Here is a 21,972-nt window from a genome sequence, read left to right on the forward strand (position 1 = left end):
GTTTATCTGCCTCTCTCTGCCACCCATTGGCTAGGCCGAAAAGAAAGAGGAGAGTTGATTGTCTCTCACACCCTATCCCCTTCTTGCATGTGAAGCCCTCAGAGCATGTAGCATCCATTCTCCTGCTCCAGCGCTACCATGGAGGCCTAGTTTCCAAGATGCTGTGGGTCTGGCCAATTACCAGTTTTGGGGATCAAGAAGCAATTTTTCCCTCGAGACAAGATTGAGAAGTTGTCCCGTGGGTTTTTCACCTTCCTCGCAGCATCATGAGTTTGATGTGGCTGCACTCAGAGGGTATGTCTACACTACGAAATTAGGTCAAATTTATAAAAGTCGGTTTTTTAGAAATCGTTTTTATATATTCGAGTGTGTGTGTCCCCACAGAAAATGCTCTAAGTGCATTAACGCGGCGGAGTGCTTCCACAGTACCGAGGCAAGTGTCGACTTCCGGAGTGTTGCACTGTGGGTAGCTATCCCACAGTTCCCGCAGTCTCCGCTGCCCATTGGAATTCTGGGTTGAGATCCCAATGCCTGATGGGGCTAAAACATTGTCGCGGGTGGTTCTGGGTACATATCGTCAGGCCTCCGTTCCCTCCCTTCCTCCATGAAAGCAGCAGCAGACAATCGTTTCGCGCCTTTTTTCTTGAGTTACCTGTGCAGATGCCATACCACAGCAAGCATGGAGCCCGCTCAGGTAACCATCACCGTATGTCTCCTGGGTGCTGGCAGACATGGTACTGCATTGCTACACAGCAACAGCAACCCCTTGCCTTGTGGCAGCAGACGGTGCAGTAGGACTGGTAGCCGTCATCGTCATGTCCGAGGTGCTCCTGTCCACGTCGGCCAGGAGCGCCTGGGCAGACATGGGTGCAGGGACTACATTAGAAGTGACTTGACCAGGTCATTCTCTTTAGTCCTGCAGTCAGTCTTATTGAACCATCTTATGGTGAGCAGGCAGGCGATACGGATTGCTAGCAGTCCTACTGTACCATCTTCTGCCAGGCAGGCCTACTGCATCTTCTGCCAAGCAGCCATGAGATGTGGATGGCTTGCAGTCCTTCTGCACCGTCTGCTGCCAGCCAAAGATGTAAAAGATAGATGGAGTGGATCAAAACAAGAAATAGACCAGATTTGTTTTGTACTCATTTGCTTCCCCCCATCCCCCGTCTAAGGGACTCATTCCTCTAGGTCACACTGCAGTCACTCACAGAGAAGGTGCAGCGAGGTAAATCTAGCCATGTGTCAATCAGAGGCCAGACCAACCTACTTGTTCCAATAAGAACAATTACTTAGGTGCACCATTTCTTATTGGAACCCTCCATGAAGTCCTGCCTGAAATACTCATTGATGTAAAGCCACCCCCTTTGTTGATTTTAATTCCCTGTAAGCCAACCCTGTAAGCCATGTCGTCAGTCGCCCCTCCCTCCGTCAGAGCAACGGCAGACAATCGTTCCGTGCCTTTTTTCTGTGCGGACACCATACCAAGGCAAGCATGGAGGCCGTTCAGCTCACTTTGGCAGTTAGGAGCACATTAAACACCACACGCATTATCCAGCAGTATATGCAGCACCAGAACCTGGCAGAGTGATACCAGGCGAGGAGGCGATGTCAGCGCGGTCACGTGAGTGATCAGGACATGGACACAGATTTCTCTCAAAGCATGGGCCCTGCCAGTGCATGCATCATGGTGCTAATGGGGCAGGTTCATGCTGTGGCACGCCGATTCTGGGCTCGGGAAACAAGCACAGACTGGTGGGACCGCATAGTGTTGCAGGTGTGGGACGATTCCCAGTGGCTGTGAAACTTTCGCATGTGTAAGGGCACTTTCATGGAACTTTGTGACTTGCTTTCCCCTGCCCTGAAGCGCATGAATACCAAGATGAGAGCAGCCCTCACAGTTGAGAAGTGAGTGGTGATAGCCCTGTGGAAGCTTGCAACGCCAGACAGCTACCGGTCAGTTGGGAATCAATTTGGAGTGGACAAATCTACTGTGGGGGCTGCTGTGATGCAAGTAGCCCACCCAATCAAAGATCTGCTGATATCAAGGGTAGTGACCCTGGGAAATGTGCAGGTCATAGTGGATGGCTTTGCTGCAATGGGATTCTCTAACTGTGGTGGGGCCATAGACGGAACCCATATCCCTATCTTGGCACCGGAGCACCAAGCCGGCGAGTACATAAACCGCAAGGGGTACTTTTCAATAGTGCTGCAAGCTCTGGTGGATCACACGGGACATTTCACCAACATCAACGTGGGATGGCCGGGAAAGGTACATGACGCTCGCATCTTCAGGAACTCTGGTCTGTTCCAAAAGCTGCAGGAAGGGACTTTATTTCCAGACCAGAAAATAACTGTTGGGGATGTTGAAATGCCTATAGTTATCCTTGAGGACCCAGCCTACCCCTTAATGCCATGGCTCATGAAGCCGTACACAGGCAGCCTGGACAGTAGTCAGGAGCTGTTCAACTACAGGCTGAGCAAGTGCAGAATGGTGGTAGAATGTGCATTTGGAAGTTTAAAGGCACGCTGGCGTAGTTTACTGACTCACTTAGACCTCAGCCAAACCAATATTCCCACTGTTATTACTGCTTGCTGTGCGCTCCACAATATCTGTGAGAGTAAGGGGGAGGTTTATGGCGGGGTGGGAGGTTGAGGCAAATTGTCTGGCTGCTGGTTACACACAGCCAGACACCAGGGTGGTTAGAAGAGCACAGGAGGGCGCGGTACGCATCAGAGAAGCTTTGAAAACCAGTTTCATGACTGGACAGGCTACGGTGTGAAAGTTCTGTTTGTTTCTCCTTGATGAAACCCCCTGCCCCTTGGTTCACTCTACTTCCCTGTAAGCTAACCACCTTCCCCTCCTCCCTTCGATCACCGCTTGCAGAGGCAATAAAGTCATTGTTGCTTCACATTCATGCATTCTTTATTCATTCATCACACAGATAGGGGGATGACTACCAAGGTAGCCCAGGAGGGGTGGTGGAGGAGGGAAGGAAAATGCCACGCAGCACTTTAAAAGTTTACAACTTTAAAATTTATTGAATGCCAGCCTTCTGTTTTTTGGACAATCCTCTGTGGTGGAGTGGCTGGTTGGCCGGAGGCCCCCCCCCCACTGCGTTCTTGGGCATCTGGGTGTGGAGGCTATGGAACTTGGGGAGGAGGGCGGTTGGTTACACAGGGGCTGTAGTGGCAGTCTGTGCTCCAGCTGCCTTTGCTGCAGCTCAACCATACACTGGAGCATACTGGTTTGATCCTCCAGCAGCCTCAGCATTGAATCCTGCCTCCTCTCATCACGCTGCCACCACATTTGAGCTTCAGCCCTGTCTTCAGTCCGCCACTTACTCTCTTCAGCCCGCCACCTCTCCTCCTGGTCATTTTGTGCTTTCCTGCACTCTGACATTATTTGCCTCCACGCATTCGTCTGTGCTCTGTCAGTGTGGGAGGACAGCATGAGCTCAGAGAACATTTCATTGCGAGTGCATTTTTTTTTCTTTCTAATCTTCACTAGCCTCTGGGAAGGAGAAGATCCTGTGATCATTGAAACACATGCAGCTGGTGGAGAAAAAAAAAGGGACAGCGGTTTTTAAAAAGACACATTTTATAAAACAGTGGCTACACTCTTTCAGGGTAAACCTTGCTGTTAACATTACATATATAGCACATGTGCTTTCATTACAAGGTCGCATTTTGCCTCCCCCTACCGCATGGCTACCCCCTCAACCCTCCCCCCTCCCCGTGGCTAACAGCAGGGAACATTTCTGTTCAGCCACAGGCAAACAGCCCAGCAGGAACGGCCACCTCTGAGTGTCCCCTGAAGAAAAGCACCCTATTTCAATCAGGTGACCATGAATGATATCTCGCTCTCCTGAGGATAACACAGAGAGATAAAGAACGGATGTTGTTTGAATGCCAGCAAACATACACTGCAATGCTTTGTTGCACAATGATTCCTGAGTACGTGTTACTGGCCTGGAATGGTAAAGTGTCCTACCATGGAGGAAGCAATAAGGCTGCCCTCCCCAGAAACCTTTTGCAAAGGCTTTGGGAGTACATCCAGGAGAGCCGCGAATGCCAGGGCAAAGTAATCCTTTCACATGCTTGCTTTTAAACCATGTATAGTATTTTAAAAGGTACACTCACCAGAGGTCCCTTCTCCACCTGCCGGGTCCAGGAGGCAGCCTTGGGTGGGCTCGGGAGGGTTTGGGTGGGTTCGGGGGGTACAGACTCCAGGTCCAGGGTGAGAAACAGTTCCTGGCTGTTGGGAAAACCGGTTTCTCCGCTTGCTTGCTGTGAGCTATCTACAACCTCATCATCATCATCATCTTCTTCGTCCCCAAAACCTGCTTGCGTGTTGCCTCCATCTCCATTGAAGGAGTCAAACAACACGGCTGGGGTAGTGGTGGCTGAACCCCCTAAAATGGCATGCAGCTCATCATAGAAGAGGCATGTTTGGGGCTCTGACCCGGAGCGGCCGTTTGCCTCTCTGGTTTTCTGGTAGGCTTGCCTCAGCTCCTTAAGTTTCACGCGGCACTGCTTTGGGTCCCTGTTATGGCCTCTGTCCTTCATGCCCTGGGAGATTTTGACAAAGGTTTTGGCATTTCAAAAACTGGAACGGAGTTCTGATAGCACAGATTCCTCTCCCCATACAGCGATCAGATCCCGTACCTCCCGTTCAGTCCATGCTGGAGCTCTTTTGCGATTCTGGGACTCCATCATGGTCACCTCTGCTGATGAGCTCTGCATGGTCACCTGCAGCTTGCCACACTGGCCAAACAGGAAATGAGATTCAAAAGTTCGCGGTTCTTTTCCTGTCTACCTGGCCAGTGCATCTGAGTTGAGAGTGCTGTCCAGAGCGGTCACAATGGAGCACTCTGGGATAGCTCCCGGAGGCCAATATCGTCGAATTGTGTCCACAGTACCCCAGATTTCACCCGGCAAGGCCAATTTAAGCACTAATCCACTTGTCAGGGGGGAGTAAGGAAATTGATTTTAAGAGCCCTTTAAGTCGAAAAAAAGGGCTTCATCGTGTGGACGGGTGCAGGTTTACATCGATTTAACGCTGCTAAATTCGACCTAAAGTCCTAGTGTAGACCAGGGCAGAGAGACCAGAACGGAGGAGGCCAAGAACTTGGCAGAATTCAAAAAGGACTGAATATTTAAATGAATAATGAGAACAGCCACAGTTCTCTTACATAAACTATTTAGAAAGGATATAATTACTTATGTTTCAGGGCCTAAGACAACCACTACCTAAGTAACTTTATGAAGAAACTTTCATTATTGGAATGTGTTTCCATAGTTGGCCACTATGGAGTTTCTTGCACCTTCTTCTGAAGAATTAAGCAGTGGCCACTGAGAGTTTGCTAATTCCTATGTCTCCTTCAGATCTTACAAGAAGTGTCTTCCTTCCTTACAGATATTTTACTAGTATCAGGAAAGATGCAGAATTTCTTACCATTTAAAAAGTTGTGGTGATCTCAGCTACACTAGAGGTTCTAGCTGACTGACATATTATAACCAAGTGCCATGGGAAATTAAGTATCAGCCCTGGAAAAAGGAAGATCAAACTCCCCATCTGAGTATTATCAGACGTTTAATCAGTCAGTCTGATTAATGTGAACAAGCTTGTTACTGACATTTCTATTTGGCTTTACTTCATGAAGCCAGGTTTTGGAACCAGTTCTCCTATCTATACAAGTACCACGCTGCTGTTGCCATGAGGAAAAGGTCACTCTTATAACTCCAGAAACCTTTCTGTTCAATGTAAGTTCTTCTTTCCTTAGTTCCAGAGAAACAATGTTCCCATAATTCTGTACCCATCTTTAGCATCTCTTTAAAAGGTTGTAGCATGAATAGGCATTCCTAGAGTTTGAAAGAGATATCTGAAGCACATGCAATACACTAGCCAACTGTATCCTGTTCATTTCACCCTGCTCAACATGACAGAGCCTTAGGGCCTCAAAGTTGCTGCAGGCAAGATGTTAAAATCAGTTGGTGTGCTGGGCATCCAGGAAACTATTTAAAGACTAGAAATGGAGATGTCATCTACAAGGTCACTAGTGGCATTGGTGGGTAAGGTGCATAAGTCTCATCTCAGCAAGATTTGCAAAATAGCTTCTGCAGACAAATGGAAACCTTCTATTGGTAGGAAGGTGCCCCAGAGTCGGTTCCCAAATAATTCTTTGAATCACAAAGCTCTAGCTTTATATAGATTGGAGAGACACTTTCATTTCTACCCAATATTCTACCACAAAACTCCTGTACTTAAACTCTGCTTCTTCTCCCACTCCACCCTACTTTATTCACTGCTCACTACTTCCCAGTAGTGATGAAGGAGGAGAGAAGCTGTGCAGCAGAATTTGTTATTTGATAATTTTCCATTAGAAGCTCCCCACCAAGGTAGTCTGCTAAATGATGGGAATAAAATGTGTAACACATTGAATTTTTTATCTAAAGGGAGAATTCAACATATATTTGCCTTAAGGTTCATTAATTCATTATACAAAGTTTGTTGTTTTAATGCTAATAATTGATTGTTGGGGTATTTCTACAGCTTCGGAAGAACTCTGCTGGTGGCCTGAGGCATAATCCTGGAGCGTCCAGCAACAACGTTGGACTGCCTCTGAATTCCACAAGTGCAGGGTATTAATCTATTAAAGCTTCAGAATAACAGTCTCATTTCATAGAGCTGAACGTTTCCTGCTGTTAGTCTACTCCAAGTTTACCCTACCAAGAGGAATCCAAAATTTGCTCTGGCATTTACAAGTAAAATTACTACATGTGTTCATAAAATGTAGTTTATTGCACACTTCTAACATCAAAAAAGTTCAATCCCTTTACAGCAACTCATGAGAATTAAAAGAGGGGAGAAGACTACACTAGAAGCCTTGAAAAAAATATATAGTAAAAAATAAAAACAGCCTTGTTTTTGTTTAGTTTAATTGTTGAACTTGCCACAAAGTAATATAATGTGTCCATAAAAGTAATAACTGAAAAGTATGCTGTAAGAAGCTATTTAATGAAAGCCAACAGATGTGAATTTTCTACTTACGAGATAATGATACCATTATCAACAGAAAACATGTCAGATGGTAATCCAGCAATGTTCCAAGCTCTGATCTTAACAGGTTCTCCCAAAGTATTTGTTAGGGAAAAATCATCTGAGCAAGGAATATCTCTCATTTTACACACTGATGTCCACTCATTTGTTTGATTCTAGAAGACAAGAATGCAAATGTTAACCAAAGTTTTGTTTGTTCCCTATTACATTTATAAGATTTATAAAATTGTCAATACATTTATCTATATTTTTTCAACTCTTTCCCCCAAACCACTGCTACAGTAAAGTCATTTCTCTACTTGTCTAAACACTAACAAAGAAACACACATAAGAAATTAAAACAGTAACCACTGTTCATATAGAACATACAGGGCCAGTTCCTTCAGTCACGCTGAGCAACGCTCAGTGCAAGAAAGAAGAGATGAAGCAACATATCTGATTTTAGGCTACATTTGCATTCCTCTGTTCTTGGGGTCAGTTCTACACAGGATGCCTTTCTGGCAGCTGATTGCTATGGCATAGGGATGCTCCAGACACATGCCATTTTCAGACACATTCCATCCAAGGGCCTGGAGAATGGATGATGTAGGAGTTGTTATGACAGCTTTTTGACACTGGAGAATATCCCTACATAACTGGAACCTACTGGGTCTGGATCTGCTGGCATTTGTGGGGGTTTTGTTTATATTTTAAACAGAACATGTTTTAAAATTGTGCTCACTAGTCAAACGTCACTTTGAGATTACACTACTTTTCCTAGCTAAGCATAAGATTTTGTTCCTACACTAATCAGATTTTAATAATGGTCTGTGAACTCTTAGCTGCGACAAACATTTTCAGCTAATGCAGATTTGTCAACTGCATCTTTTTATTTTTCAAAGATACATTAGTGACAATAGAAATAGTACAATATTTATTCCTATACAAAAAACTTCATTCACTTGAAATGAAGGTTACTCAAGAGCATTTCCTCTTAATGCAATTTAAAAAAAATAAATTACCAGTTAAGGCAACATTAAAAGCCATAGTGGCCTCAATTCACATGACTTACTACCCAAACATCCTAATATCCAAATGCACTCCATCTCCTCATCTCCACAGAAAAAATCCCTTTCAATTCCAATAAATAACGATGCACACATCCAATTCTTCACAATCCCAATAAAATGCACAACCTGAATTTTGACCACAGTGCCCTGCAGAGCAGAAGCCCCAAGACCCCCCTTCCCCGCTGGGTAGGAGCCCCTATGCCACCACTCTGCTGCAAAGCAGAGTCCTGAGCTCTGCCCTCTCCTCCCCCAAGTCTGGTAGGTGAAGAATGAGCCACTGTAGTGTTTTAAGTGTAGATATAGCCCAGGGGTAGGCAACGTATGGTACACGTGCCAAAGGCAGCACACAAGGTGATTTTCAGTGGCACTCACACTACCCGGGTCCTGGCCACCGGTCCAGGGGGCTCTGCATTTTAATTTAATTTAATTTAAATGAAGCTTCTTAAACATTTTTAAAACCTTATTTACTTTACATACAACAATAGTTTAGTTATATATTAAAGACTTATAGAAAGAATCCTTCTAAAAACGTTAAAATGTATTATTGGCATGTGAAACCTTAAATTAGAGTGAATAAATGAAGACTCGGCACACCACTTCTGAAAGGTTGCCGACCCCTGATATAACCTAAAACAAACGGACTGTTTCACATGGAATTGAGACGCAACCTTGATTGAAAGCTTTGGATTAGGCCAAAGCATTTTATTGTGCTTACAAAACACAGCACTCTAAACAAAAGAGTGAACATCAAAGCCTGAAGTTTATTCATGTTCCTTTCCAAGGCAACAGCCATCACAAATTTAGAAATGATTCTCAGGGGACAGAGAACATTCACAGAGATGTCAACTGAAAGCTCTAGTACTTCATTCAAAACCAAAGTGCCAAAAAGAAATAAAAGCTTTGTTCTTTGAAAAACTGGAGGAAATAAAGGAATTAGCTTCCTGAGAGAATGAGAAACTGCAAAATGAGCAAATGTGAAAGTACTATCCAGAGTCTCAGGAAAGGCTGAAACAGCCACTGAATGAATACATAATGATAACACAGACAACGACAAAGAGGCCGTATATATATTAAAATAAAAAATAGCTGTCAGGAGGTCACAGCTACTGTTATACAAAGAAGGAAACACTTTAGTTTCATATCAGACAATGAGTTCCCACCACCAGCTCCATAAGGCTACACTAAACTAAATTTCTTGAGTAAAACCAGTAAAGTTTAGTTATTGCTAAACGAATAAGAATAAAATTGCCTTTGCTTGTCCAGACTGGCAGGCAGGATCCCCCAATCACCACTTTTCAGAACCCCAATAATCTTTTACCAAAGATCTGATACCTAGCCATACTATATATGCCTGATAAATGGCTGCTTTCATCCAATACACAATTACATTCTCTCAAAATTCAGTAATTGGGAACAGGAAAAAACCGTAGGCAAAATAAGCTCTTGCAAAGTAAAACACTAAAAGAATAATGTCAAAATGTGGAAATGATGAAAAAAATAAAGTTTGGGAGATCTTACAGAATTTTCTAAAGAAAGAAAGATAAGGGAAGATAAGACAGTAAAAGTAGTTAAGTGGAGATAAGGAAAAAAAGATTTAGGCTCAAACGTTAGACTCAATTTTCAAAAGTGGTCATTGATTTTAGATGCCTCTATTTTTGGGTGCCCAACTTGTGACAACCTGGGCTTGATTTTCAGCTGTGTTGAGCAATCATTTCTTCAGCTGAAGCCAATGAGAGATCCAGCTGTTCAGCAAATCTGAACATAAGAGCAAAAGTGCATCAAATTAGGCATCCAAAAATGGAGGCATCCAAAATGAGCAGCTAGTTGAAAATTTTGACGTCAGGTCCTAATCCTGTAGTTATTTTACACACACAACTTCAATTTATGTCAATGGGAATTAAACATACACATTGATTATGATATTAAGTCTACTTTATTTCCCTGCTTCTCCTTTTTCTAAAGAATTATTACACTTTAAATACATTTACACTCTAGTTGTTGACCAGTGATTCTGCAGACATAGGACCTGCTCCTGCTCCCACAGAACTCAGTGTGAATTCAGGCATTGACTAGAATGGTAGCAAATCAAGGCCATGAGGCATAAAGTTACCTGCAGTCACTTTACAGACATTTGAGAAAACCAGCCACAAGGTTCAGGTATTTTACAATTAATGTTGTTAGCAAATAGTAGAGAAATATGAATGAAGAGTTCCCCTGAGTTCTTCTAAGTGAAGTTCAAAGCCTTATACACATGCGCGCGCGCACACACACACACACACACACACACAAAGAAAAACCTGTTTTTTCTATTCTTGAAATTTTTGAAGTCAATTTTTGAAGTCAATTAAAACATGTTTTTAAAAATCTAAATATTTTAGCAGGAGAAAAAAATGTTTGGTTGGTTTAATACAAAACCATTTAGATAAAACACTGTATTCATTACTTGTCTATAGCTGGATGTGAAGGCTCCCAGGTAAGCCACAATTCCTGAAGAAATGAGGATATCTCCAGTCAAATTGATGTACTGCTTCCCCAGCTCCAGAGCAGTCTGGCTCCAGCGAGTTTTCTCACCACCAAGGCCTCCAATCAGTTGTTCTGCTCTCTGTAGCTTTTTGCTGCACAGGTCAACCTCAAAAACAAAAAATAAATTGCATATAATGGCAGCACTTGTGCTGTGGATTATTTACATGTTTTGATTTACGTCATATGATGAACAGACTACATGGCTCTGGGAAGAAGGATAAAGGAAGTTTGAGGCGCAAGTCATGTTCTCGTCCATCCTCCCTGTTGAAGGAAAAGGCCCTGGTAGGGACCATTGAATTGTGGAGGTGAATGTGTGGTTACACAGGTGCTGTGGGAGAGAGGGCTTTGGATTTTTCGACCATGGGATGTTGTTCCGGAAAGAAGGATTGCTAGGAAGAGATGGGATTCACCTAACAAAGAGAGGGAAGAGCATCTTCGCAGGCAGGCTTGCTAACCTAGTGAGGAGGCTTTAAACTAGGTTCACCGGGGGATGGTGACCTAATCCCAGAGGTAAGTGGGGGAGTGGGATACCGGGAGGAAACACAAGGCAAAGGGTACAAGATGGGAAGCCTCCTGATTCATACTGAGAAAGTAGGGCAATTGGCTAGTTTTTTTAGGTGCATGTACATGAATGCAAGAAGCCTGGGAAACAAGCAGGAAGAATTGGAAGTCCTGGCACAATCAAGGAACTATAATGTGATTGGAATAACAGAAACTTGGTGGGGCAGTTCACATGACTGGAGCACTGTCATGGAGGGGTATAAACTGTTCATGAAGGACTGGTACAGGAGGAAAGGTGGAGGAGTTGTATTGTATGTAAGAGAGTGGTATGATTGCTCAGAGCTCCAGTTTGAAACTGGAGAAAAGCCTGTTGAGAGTCTTTGGGTTAAGTTTAGAGGCGAGAGCAACAAGGGTGATGTCGTGGTGGGCGTGTGCTATAGACCACCGGATCAGAAGGATGAGGTAGACGAGGCTTTCTTTGGACAACTAACTGAAGTCTCCAGATCACAGGCCCTGGTTCTAATGGGGTACTTCAATCACACTGACATCTGCTGGGAGAGCAATACAGCAGTGCACAGACAATCCAGGAAGTTTTTGGAGAGTGTTGGGGACAACTTCCTGGTACAAATGCTCCTCTTAACCTGCTGCTTACAAACAGGGAAGAATTGGTAGGGGAAGTAGAAGTGGGTGGCAACCTAGGCAGCAGTGACCATGAGATGGTTGAGTTCAGGATCCTGAAAAAAGGAAGAAAGGAGAGTAGCAAAATACGGACCCTGGACTTCAGAAAAGCAGACTTTGACTCCCTTAGGGAACTAATGGGCGGGATCCCCTGGGAGGATAATATGAGGGGCAAGGAGTCCAGGAGAGCTGACTGTATTTTAAAGAAGCCTTATTGAGGGAGCAGGAACAAACCATCCCGAAGTGCAGAAAGAATAGCAAATATGGCAGGTGACCAGCTTGGCTTAAGAGTGAAATCTTTGGTGAGCTTAAACTCAAAAAGGAAGCTTACAAGAAGTAGAAATTTGGACAGATGACTAGGGAGGAGTATAAAAATATTGCTAGAGCATACAGGGGTGTAATCAGGAAGGCCAAGGCACAATTGGAGTTGCAGCTAGCAAGGGATGTGAAGGGTAACAAGAAGGGTTTCTACAGATATGCTAGCAACAAGACGAAGGTCAGGGAAAGTGTGGGACCCTTACTGAATGGGGGAGGCAACCTAGTGACAGATGATGTGGAAAAAGCTGAAGTACTCAATGCTTTTTTTGCCTCTGTCTTCACAGACTAGGGCAGCTCTCAGAATGCTGCAATGGGCAACACAGCATGGTGAGTAGGTGAGCAGCCCTCAGTGGTGAAAGAATAGGTTAAAGGATGATTTAGAAAAGCTGGATGTGCACAAGACCATGGGTCCAAATCTAATGCATACAAGGGCGCTGAGGGAGTTGGCTAATGTGATTGCACAGCCATTGGTCATGATCTCTGAAAATTCGTGGCAATCGGGGGAGGTCCCGGACAATTGGAAAAAGGCAAATATAGTACCCATATTTTAAAAAGGGAAAAAAGAGAACCAGGGGAACTACAGTCCGGTGAGCCTCACTTCAGTCCCCGGCAAAATCATGGAGCAGGTCCTCAAGGAATCCATTTTGAAGCACTTGGAGGAGAGGAAGGTGATCATGAACCGTCAACTTGGGTTCACCAAGGACAAGTCATGCCTGACCAACCCGATTGCCTTCTGTGATGAGATAACGGGCTCTGTGGATATGGGGAAAGCGGTGGATGCGATATATCTTGACTTTAACAAAGCTTTTGATACGGTCTCCCACAGTATTCTTGCCAGCAAGTTAAAGTAGTATTGATTGGATGAATGGACTATAAGGTGGACAGAAAGCTAGCTAGATTGTCGGACTCAACGGGTAGTGATCAACAACTCAATGTCTAGTTGGCCGCCAATATCAAGTGGAGTGCCTCAGGGGTCGGTCCTGAGGCCGGTTTTGTTCAACATCTTTATTAATGATCTGGATGATGGGATTAGTTGCACCCTCAGCAAATTCGCAGATGACACTGAGATGGGGGGAGAGGTAGATATGTTGGAGGGTAGAGATAGGGTCCAGAGTGACCTAGACAAATTGGAGGATTGGGCCAAAAGACATCTGATGAGGTTCAACAAGGACAAGTACAGAGTTCTTCACTTAGGAAAGAAAAATCCCATGCACCACTACAGGCTGGGGACTGACTGGCTAAGCAGCAGTTCTGCAGAAAAGGACTTGAGGATTACAGTGGACGAGAAGCTGGATATTAGTCAGCAGCGTGCCCTTGTTGCCAAGAAGACCAATGGCATATTGGGCTGTATTAGTAGGAGCACTGCCAGCAGATTGAGGGAAGTGATTATTCCTCTCTATTTGGCACTGATGAGGCCACACCTGGAGTACTGCATACACTTTTGGTCCCCCCCACTACAGAAAGGATGTGGACAAATTGGAGAGAATCCAGTGGAGGGCAACAAAAATGATTAGGGAGCTGAGGCACATGACTTACGAGGAGAGGCTGAGGGAACTGGGGTTATTTAGTCTGCAGAAGAGAAGAGTGAGGAGGGATTTGATAGCAGCCTTCAATTACCTGAAGGGGGGTTCCAAAGAGGATGGAGCTAGGCTGTTCTCAGTGGTGGCAGATGACAGAATAAGAAGCAATGGTCTCAAGTTGCAGTGGGGGAGGTCTAGGTTGGATATTAGGAAACACTGTTTCACTAGGAGGGTAGTGAAACACTGAAATGGGTTACCTAGGGAAGTGGTGGAATCTCCATCCTTAGAGGTTTTTAAGACCTGGCTTGACAAAGACTTGGCTGGGATGATTTAGTTGGTGTTGGTCCTGCTTTGAGCAGGGGATTGGACTAGATGACCTCCTGAGGTCTCTTCCAACCCTAATATTCTATGATTCTATGACTGAACTCCTAATAACTTTGTATGTGATATAGAAAATATCAATATTTGAGGAAGTGACCCAGCACTCATGTTCCTTCTCTCATAAAACATCCTTATGAATTCACATTCTAGGTTGTTTTTTTAATCAAGTAGTCTTTTAAAGTATTTTTCTACTTTAACAAAAGGTATGATTTAATAATAATTTAATTCAATTCTTTTACATTCACTTCTCAACTGTGGGGGGTTGGGACTCTGCAGAATCCCCACCAGCTCCCAATTCAAGTTGTTTACAATGTCCTATCAACTTGTTTACAATGTCATATCTGGATTCCAAATGCGAATGTGCATGCATGCCATGTGCTGGAGCCGGAACAGTTCATAGTAGTGGTCTGAGGGCAAGGGTGGAAGGATGGATGGTGGTGTCAGCAGGTGGGGGTTGGAGTATAGATGCCCAGAGAAGGGAGAGTAGCTCGGGATTCCTTAAGGGAGTGAAAGGACTCATCAGTTTTGTTACTGAATAATTTGTTAAAATCGAAAGGGAAGTTCTTGAGGGTCATCTGGACCACTTTGGGTAAGCTGCTAGACTGGAGCCAAGAGTCATGACGGAGAACTATGCTGATGGCAAGGAGTGAAACGCGGTGTCTGCTGCATCAACCATGGCCTGGAGAGCAACCTCGACTACCAGTTTGCTCTCATCTAGCAGGTGCTGGAACTCCTGCTGTCAGTCTGATGGGAGACAGTCTTGGAAGTCTGCCAGCTTAGAGTAGGACAGGAAGTCATATTCGGCAAAACAACCTGTTAGCTGGCAATACGGAACTGTAATCCTGCTGATGAATAAACCTTGCGACCCATGAAGTCTAGTTTCTTGGCAGCACAGTCACAGGGGGTAGATTTGAAATGTTCTTGATGGGCACGTTCAGGGAGTTAGGTGGTGGGTGGGTAAAAATAAAATCAGTGCCCTTAGAGGGAATGAAATACCAATGTTCTTCCCTTTTTGGTGTAGGGTGGAAGATGGTGGCGTGTGCCACACTGCCTGGCCCAGCTGTACTGTGGATGGGTAAGGCTGTACAAGGGGGTCCAGGAGGTTGAAGGATGTCCAGGAATTGGTGCTGGGGTCCTGAATATCTTCCACCAGAAGACTGAGAATAGTAGCCATGCGACCGAGCAGGAACTGGTACTCTGCGTGGTCATCTGATGGTGAGAGGGAAGGCGGAATAAGGACACTGTCCGGTGACGACAAAGCGCCTGTAGGGATGGTTGGCTCTGATGGTGCAGCCAGGGCCGATGGAGCAGGAATGTCCAAAGGGTGGTGGTAGGAGCAGGAGATGAGCTGAGTAGATGATGCATATCGTGATGATGGTAGGTGTCCCCTGAAGGCCAGCAAGGCCAGGAGTAGGGGTTGCCATGCATCAGCAGTACACATGGGTACTGGAACATAGATCAGCTGCAAGACCATAGTCTGGAGGATAAGGCTGGTGTTGAGGGCCTGGGCTGTATAAGAGCGAGTTGGGGAAAGGGCCATGTCCAGGTTGGAAGACCAGTCAGACTCTGAAGGGTCCGGGAAAGGAGGAGCCATTGGCACTGGTGGGACCGTCAGTGCCAGGCGTGGAGCAGGAAGATGGTCGATGAGAAAAAGGGGCTTGTCCGTCACCGTAGCCAGCAGAGAATGATGGAAGACAAGGAGTTCATTGGCTGGAGAAAGAAGTCTGGAGCCAGTCGGAGGTCCAGTGTATGGTGGAATGCCTGCAAAGGGTAACATCAGCTGTGCCAACGGTATCAAAGGTGATAAACAGCTCAGAGTATGTGGAACCGCATGAGTCAAGCCCAAGGTCCCCGGTGGAGTTGATGGTGCTAGGAGTGAAGTAGAAGGCCCCGATTTTGGGATAGAAGGTGGGGCTGATGGTGAGCGACAGCGTTTGGAGTAGTGCTCCATGCGTGCTCTCTTCAGGACCAGAACCGAAGACGAAGATGAATCTTCTGTGGTGAAGTGCAACTTCTTACCCTACCTATCACAGCTCAGGGAGATAATGCTGAGTTTTGAGGCGGCCCCCATCAGGGAGACGCCTTTGTGCCCATGCTTCTTGTGCATGTGTTGGGGCTTAGGTGGATGTGGCAGTGCCGCACGTGAGGAACCCCGGTGAGGTGCTCGCTGCCAGTGATGGACGCTGCTCCAGTAATTCTGTCAGAACCGAGTCCAGTTGCGTATGAGGGCGCATTGCCTCCTCTATTAAAAAATTACAGAAGTGAAGTTCAGAAGCTGCTCAAGTCTGCGATGGGAATGAGCAGCAGATGGAGCAGCAGGAACCTATGTGGGCGTCACACAGGCAGTACAGGCAATGGGTGTGTTCGTCGCTCACTGAGGAATGAAGGCATGAGGCACAGGTTTTTAAGCCGGCTTGACAGGGCATAGTGCCTGTGCCAGAAGGTAGGAGAAGTCCCCAGAGGGAAAATCCACGGAGAGAACCTAACTATGATGAATAACGGACAACTAACTAACTAGGTAAGAAAATATATACAATGAAAGGTTTGAACACAGTACTCTTAGGTGGCTAAGAGCACAGAAGAACAGGGGATTCCAGCTCTGGTCATGCACCAGTAAGAAGGAACTGGAGTGATGTCAACTCGCACAGCCTCTCTAAGCCTCATGGCCAATGCATGATGTTACACATGGATCAATGGACACTGCTATGAACAGTTCTGGCTACAGCACATGCACACCCATGTTTGGAATCCACATAGGGACTGGCACTCAAAGAAGAATGGAAGAATTACTTATTGTGTCTTGCTTACAATACTCCTGCTAATACATCCCAGAATGATGTTTTCTTTTTTTGCAACAGTGTTATACTATTGATGCATATTTAGCTTGTGATCCACTATGACCCCCAGATCCTTTTCTACAGTACTCCTTCCTAGGCAGTCATTTCCCATTTTGTATGTGCAACTCCAGGTGAGCTCCCCAACCTATTAAGGAGGCATCAGTGACAAAAGTCCTAATTGCTGCAGACCAAGCAGAGGGCATACCCTGGACACATTGCCCTGAACCGTCCATCACCATAAGGCAGTGGTTCTCAACTCTGGCACGCCGGGCTGGTTTGTTTACCTGCCACGTCCACAGGTTCAGCCAATCGCAGATCCCACTGGCCGCGGTTCACCGCTCCAGGCCAATGGGGGCTGCGGGAGGAGTGGCCAGCACATCCCTCGGCCTGCGCCACTTTCTGCAGCCCCCATTGGCCTGGAGTGGTGAACCGCGGCCAGTGGGCACTGCGATCGGCTGAACCTGCAGACGCAGCAGGTAAACAAACTGACCCAGCCCACCAGGGGCTTTCCCTGAACAAGCAGTGGACCAGAGTTGAGAACCACTGCCATAAGGAGTCCAAGATCAGTGGAGGAAGTCAGACGGTGTGTCCAAGAGATGACAATTCAGACGATAGACCAACTTCTGCTACATTTGCAGAGGCACAATCTGTCAAATTGGACTATCTGTGTGCATACAGCCTAGGGTGACCAGATGTCCCGATTTTATAGGGACAATACCGATTTTGGGGTCTTTTTCTTTTTTCTATTACCCCCCCATCCCCATCCCAATTTTTCACACTTCCTGTCTGGTCACCCTAATGCAGCCACATGACCTAGCAGCCTCAGGCATACGCAGACTGTGGCTGAGGGCTGACACTGCATTTCCAGACATAGGTAGTGAATCACATAGAATCAGTCAGTCAGCAGAAATACTCTCAAACTCATAGAGTCTATCAGGATCCCAATGAACTTGATTCTTTGATTTGGGACTAGTGTTGACTTTCTATTGTTTAGGATAAGACATAGATGGTCTTGTAAGTGCAACATGAACTGTACATGACAGAGGACTTATCTGGACTTTTCCCATAGTAACCAATTGTCCAGATATGGGAAGATATGAATTCCCTTCTTCCTGAGGTACGCTGTCACTACAATCATGCACTTGGTACCAGGGAGTGGAAGACAAAAGGGAGCACGGTGACCTGATAGTGCCAGTCTGCCATGACAAATTGGAGAAATCTCCTGTGGGTCAGGAGACTTGATACATGGAAATAAATATCCTGATTCCTGAAGGTCTAAGGCAGCAAACTAGCTATTATGATTTAATGCAGGGGAAGAGTTGCTCGTGTAACCATCCAGAATCTCATGTATCTAATGAATTTGTTGAGGTCAAGGAGACCAAGAATAGGTCTCAACCCTCCCTTGGGTTTGGGAACCAGGAAATAGCGGGAGTAGAATCCCTGTCCCCAGTGCTTCAGTGGAACTTCCTCTACAGTCCCCAAAGCCAGTAGAGACTGAACCTGCTTGAAGAGCAGTGTCTCATGAGAGGGCTCCTGAAGTGAGATGCGGTAGGAGATGGGGAGGAGGGATGGAGAAGAATAGTATGGCATAACCTAATCTGGAGGTGTTTAGGACCCACCTGTCTACGGTAACTGAGTCGCAAACACTGTAAAAACAAGAAAAGGAGTACTTGTGGCACCTTAGAGACTAACCAATTTATTTGAGCATGAGCTTTCGTGAGCTACAGCTCACTTCATCGGATGCATACCGTGGAAACTGCAGTAGACATTATATACACACAGAGACCATGAAACAATACCCCCTCCCACCCCATTGTCCTGCTGGTAATAGCTTATCTAAAGTGATCATCAAGTTGGGCCATTTCCAGCACAAACCCAGGTTTTCTCACTCTCCACCCCCCACACACAAACTCACTCTCCTGCTGGTAATAGCCCATCCAAAGTGACCACTCTCTTCACAATGTGTATGATAATCAAGTCACTTTGGATGGGCTATTACCAGCAGGAGAGTGAGTTTGTGTGTGGGGGGGTGGAGGGTGAGAAAACCTGGAATTGTGCTGGAAATGGCCCAACCTGATGATCACTTTAGATAAGCTATTACTAGCTGGACAATGGGATGGGAGGGGGTGTTGTTTCATGGTCTCTGTGTGTATATAATGTCTACTGCAGTTTCCATGGTATGCATCCGATGAAGTGAGCTGTAGCTCACGAAAGCTCATGCTCAAATAAATTGGTTAGTCTCTAAGGTGCCACAAGTACTCCTTTTCCTTTTGCAAAGACAGACTAACACGGCTGTTACTCTGAAACCTGTAAAAACAAGCCAGCCCGTCCCTGAATGGGGGGAACAAAGATGGGGACGTCACCACTGAATCACTGCCCAGGACACACAAGTCAAAATGGGTGCTTGCTGAATGATGGGGGAGGATGAGCCTGCTGGTTAAATCCAGAACCAGAGGGATTTTACCTCTGTGATCTACGCCACTTCATGGGGTAGTCCTTCTGCCTTACAGGAAAGGGGAACTGCCCAAAGAAATGCTGCGAGTGGCATCACTGCTGTTGCTGTTGACCACTACAGTGGGGTCTTTGTACAGCTCAGTATAAACAAAGTAGCTCAGGAATCCTTAAAAGAGTGCAGGGTCTTGTCAGTCCTTTTCAAAGACAAAATCTTATCATCAAGATAAGTCCTCAATCATCTGCTGCACATTGGGCACAATATCCAAATTCTACAGCCATGAGGCCCTGCACATAGTCACAACTGATGCCAGAATTCTGGCCAAGGCCCCTGCCACATTCGGAGCTAACTGTAACAGAGTCTTGGCTACCATATAGCCTTCTGCAACAAACGCCTTAAACTCTTCCCTAGAGGCGTCTGGAAATTGTCCACAAACTTAGATGTGGCCATCCAATTAATAAAGCGTATTTAGAGGGCAACACCTTCTGGTTTGCAATGTGCATCTGCAGGGAAGAGGAGGTATAAATCTTCCTCCCTATCAAGTCCATCCTTTTGGACTGTTTGTCCAAAGCCGCTGCAGAAAACGGAGACTGAAAACTTGAGGTGAAAACACCACACCGAGCTCTGACTCTAGCCACGGGCAGTCAGAAGGAACTGAGGGGAGTCAGGGCAGTGCCATCCTTATATAGTGACAGGAGTGGGTACGGCCACAAGGTGTGAGTGCTGCCCCTATAGATATGGCTTCAGTGTGCTGGGCATACGTACACCTAAATGGAATATATTGCTATATCTACTTGAAGAAGAACTTTTGCTCTGTTGTTTAAAAATATGCTTGTAATCTTCTTTTTTAAAGGGAGGACACATTATTTTGTAAAGTACTGAATTACTGAAAAGGGAAAGAAACCAAGCTTTAGAATTTGGTCTTACTAGACAAAAGGGTACTGATTCTAAACATTACCAGTTTCTATATCTGATGGCTGTTTAGTGATATTAGTGGACAAGCAATGAATTCACAAAAACCACATATGACATTAACTGGCAATCCTGAATAACTATGAATAGTTAACTACACTCACCCCAGTCTAGACGTGGTCAGTCCAGGTTAATGTAAAGTAGAATTGCCAGGGCAATGTTGAAAAAATTATCACCTAATGATTTCCTTTCTGGATCACCTGATGTTTTCATTTCTGTATTTCAGTCTGCATTCTCAAGTCACATATGATTGGAGATATACGGGATATAATATCATGTGATATTTTGCATTTATGATTCTCATAATTATCACATACTTATTCTCCATGCCATACCTACACTACGGTTTAATAACCATATGAGAGTGAACAAAAATGATGGTAGCCTAAAACTGGGGGGTTTATTTAAGCTTTGGCAGGGTTGAAGGTTAAAAGCAGAAATGTGATGGGCAAAACCCCTTATTTTTAAACAACTTTTTCAACGCCCCAGTATTAGCAATAGTTTTATTGATGTGTATTATATACCTGATTCTCCAGATCAGCCTTCTCTTGCTTCTTTGATTCCAAAGTTTGTTGGAGTATAGCCAATTTGTCCTGAACTTCCTTTAGGGCTGCTTGTTTTTTTCTCAGACCATCCATGGCAATCTTCAATTCCCCTTCAGCCTGATTTAGCTTTATCTTTTTGGGGGCAACAACTTTTGCCACTCTAAATAAAATAAATTAGTAAATTAAATTTATCACAATTATACTGTGTATGAATATATCTCGATACCTACGCATATATACTCACATCAGGGTTGCCATTAAAACCCCAACGTGTGCCAAATTAGAGAAAAATGCAGTATACCAAATTACAGTTTGTCAGAAAATGTTAACTTTTTAAATGTCTACTACTGTAGATTTCATTACATGCTTCTATTTTTGTCAATCTTGATTGGCTAAAACAGCATCAACTGACAGAACAATTTTTGCAATATTTCCTGGAATAACCAGCAATATTTTTTAAAAAAAACAGCAAAAATACATTCATCATACATCCAAAATATGAGATGACTGAGGCGATATACACCTACAAATATTAGACACATTGAGCCAATTTTTTAAAAGCCACTATAGATTTTGTGCCTGAAAAAATATTTTGCATTTATAAGATTATATTCACAGGTGTTTTACACATGCAAATAGATATTTGTGTACACAACTAAAGCTGATAGTTTTTATCTGCTTTTCACACATTCGGATCTATCTGCAGGGATAAGCCTTTTTTTGAGGATTGAAAATAATTGCACACACATTTTTGTGCATTTTGTGCATTAGCTTGAAGACTACTGTAAATATGGCCCTATAATTTTAAAAAACAATGGACAATTGCAAAATGAAATAAAAATGAACAAGTGATGCATGTATTTTCAAGTAATGGCTAGACAGTAGTAGGTGATATTTTTACAACTATTCCGCTCAAAATCATACAAAGTCAGATCCTCAGTTGGTGTAAAGAAGCATACCCCCATTACATACCACAGGCTCAGGACCTGGCCCACTGTTTTTTTTTCATTTGAGCTAACCTGCAATCTGTCTGCAGACATTTATGACGGATACAGCTGTTCCTTGGTGTTACAGTCTGCACCCCTATGTTCACTCCTTTTATAAAACTATCACACATTTTGTATAAAGAATGCCTT

The 21,972-nt window shown here is 44.7% G+C and overlaps 1 protein-coding gene across 12 annotated transcripts in view; it reads right to left on the reverse strand.

Moving 5' to 3' along the window:
• Positions 1-21,972, reverse strand: part of DNAH7 (dynein axonemal heavy chain 7) — a 270,100-nt gene that overhangs the window by 60,283 nt on the left and 187,845 nt on the right. For all 12 annotated transcript variants that reach the window (XR_012154342.1, XM_073306229.1, XM_073306230.1 and 9 more), the window contains 3 exons: positions 20,816-20,996; positions 10,553-10,738; positions 7,052-7,215 (listed from right to left, as the gene is read on the reverse strand). Coding sequence is in view for 11 of the 12 variants with exons in the window: in XM_073306229.1 (XP_073162330.1) it covers positions 7,052-7,215; positions 10,553-10,738; positions 20,816-20,996 (531 nt within the window). In the remaining variant the exon portion in view is untranslated. The remainder of the gene's footprint in view (positions 1-7,051; positions 7,216-10,552; positions 10,739-20,815; positions 20,997-21,972) is intronic.

The sequence above is a fragment of the Lepidochelys kempii genome, chromosome 11, assembly GCF_965140265.1.
Source record: "Lepidochelys kempii isolate rLepKem1 chromosome 11, rLepKem1.hap2, whole genome shotgun sequence".
Taxonomy (NCBI): Eukaryota; Metazoa; Chordata; order Testudines; family Cheloniidae; genus Lepidochelys; species Lepidochelys kempii.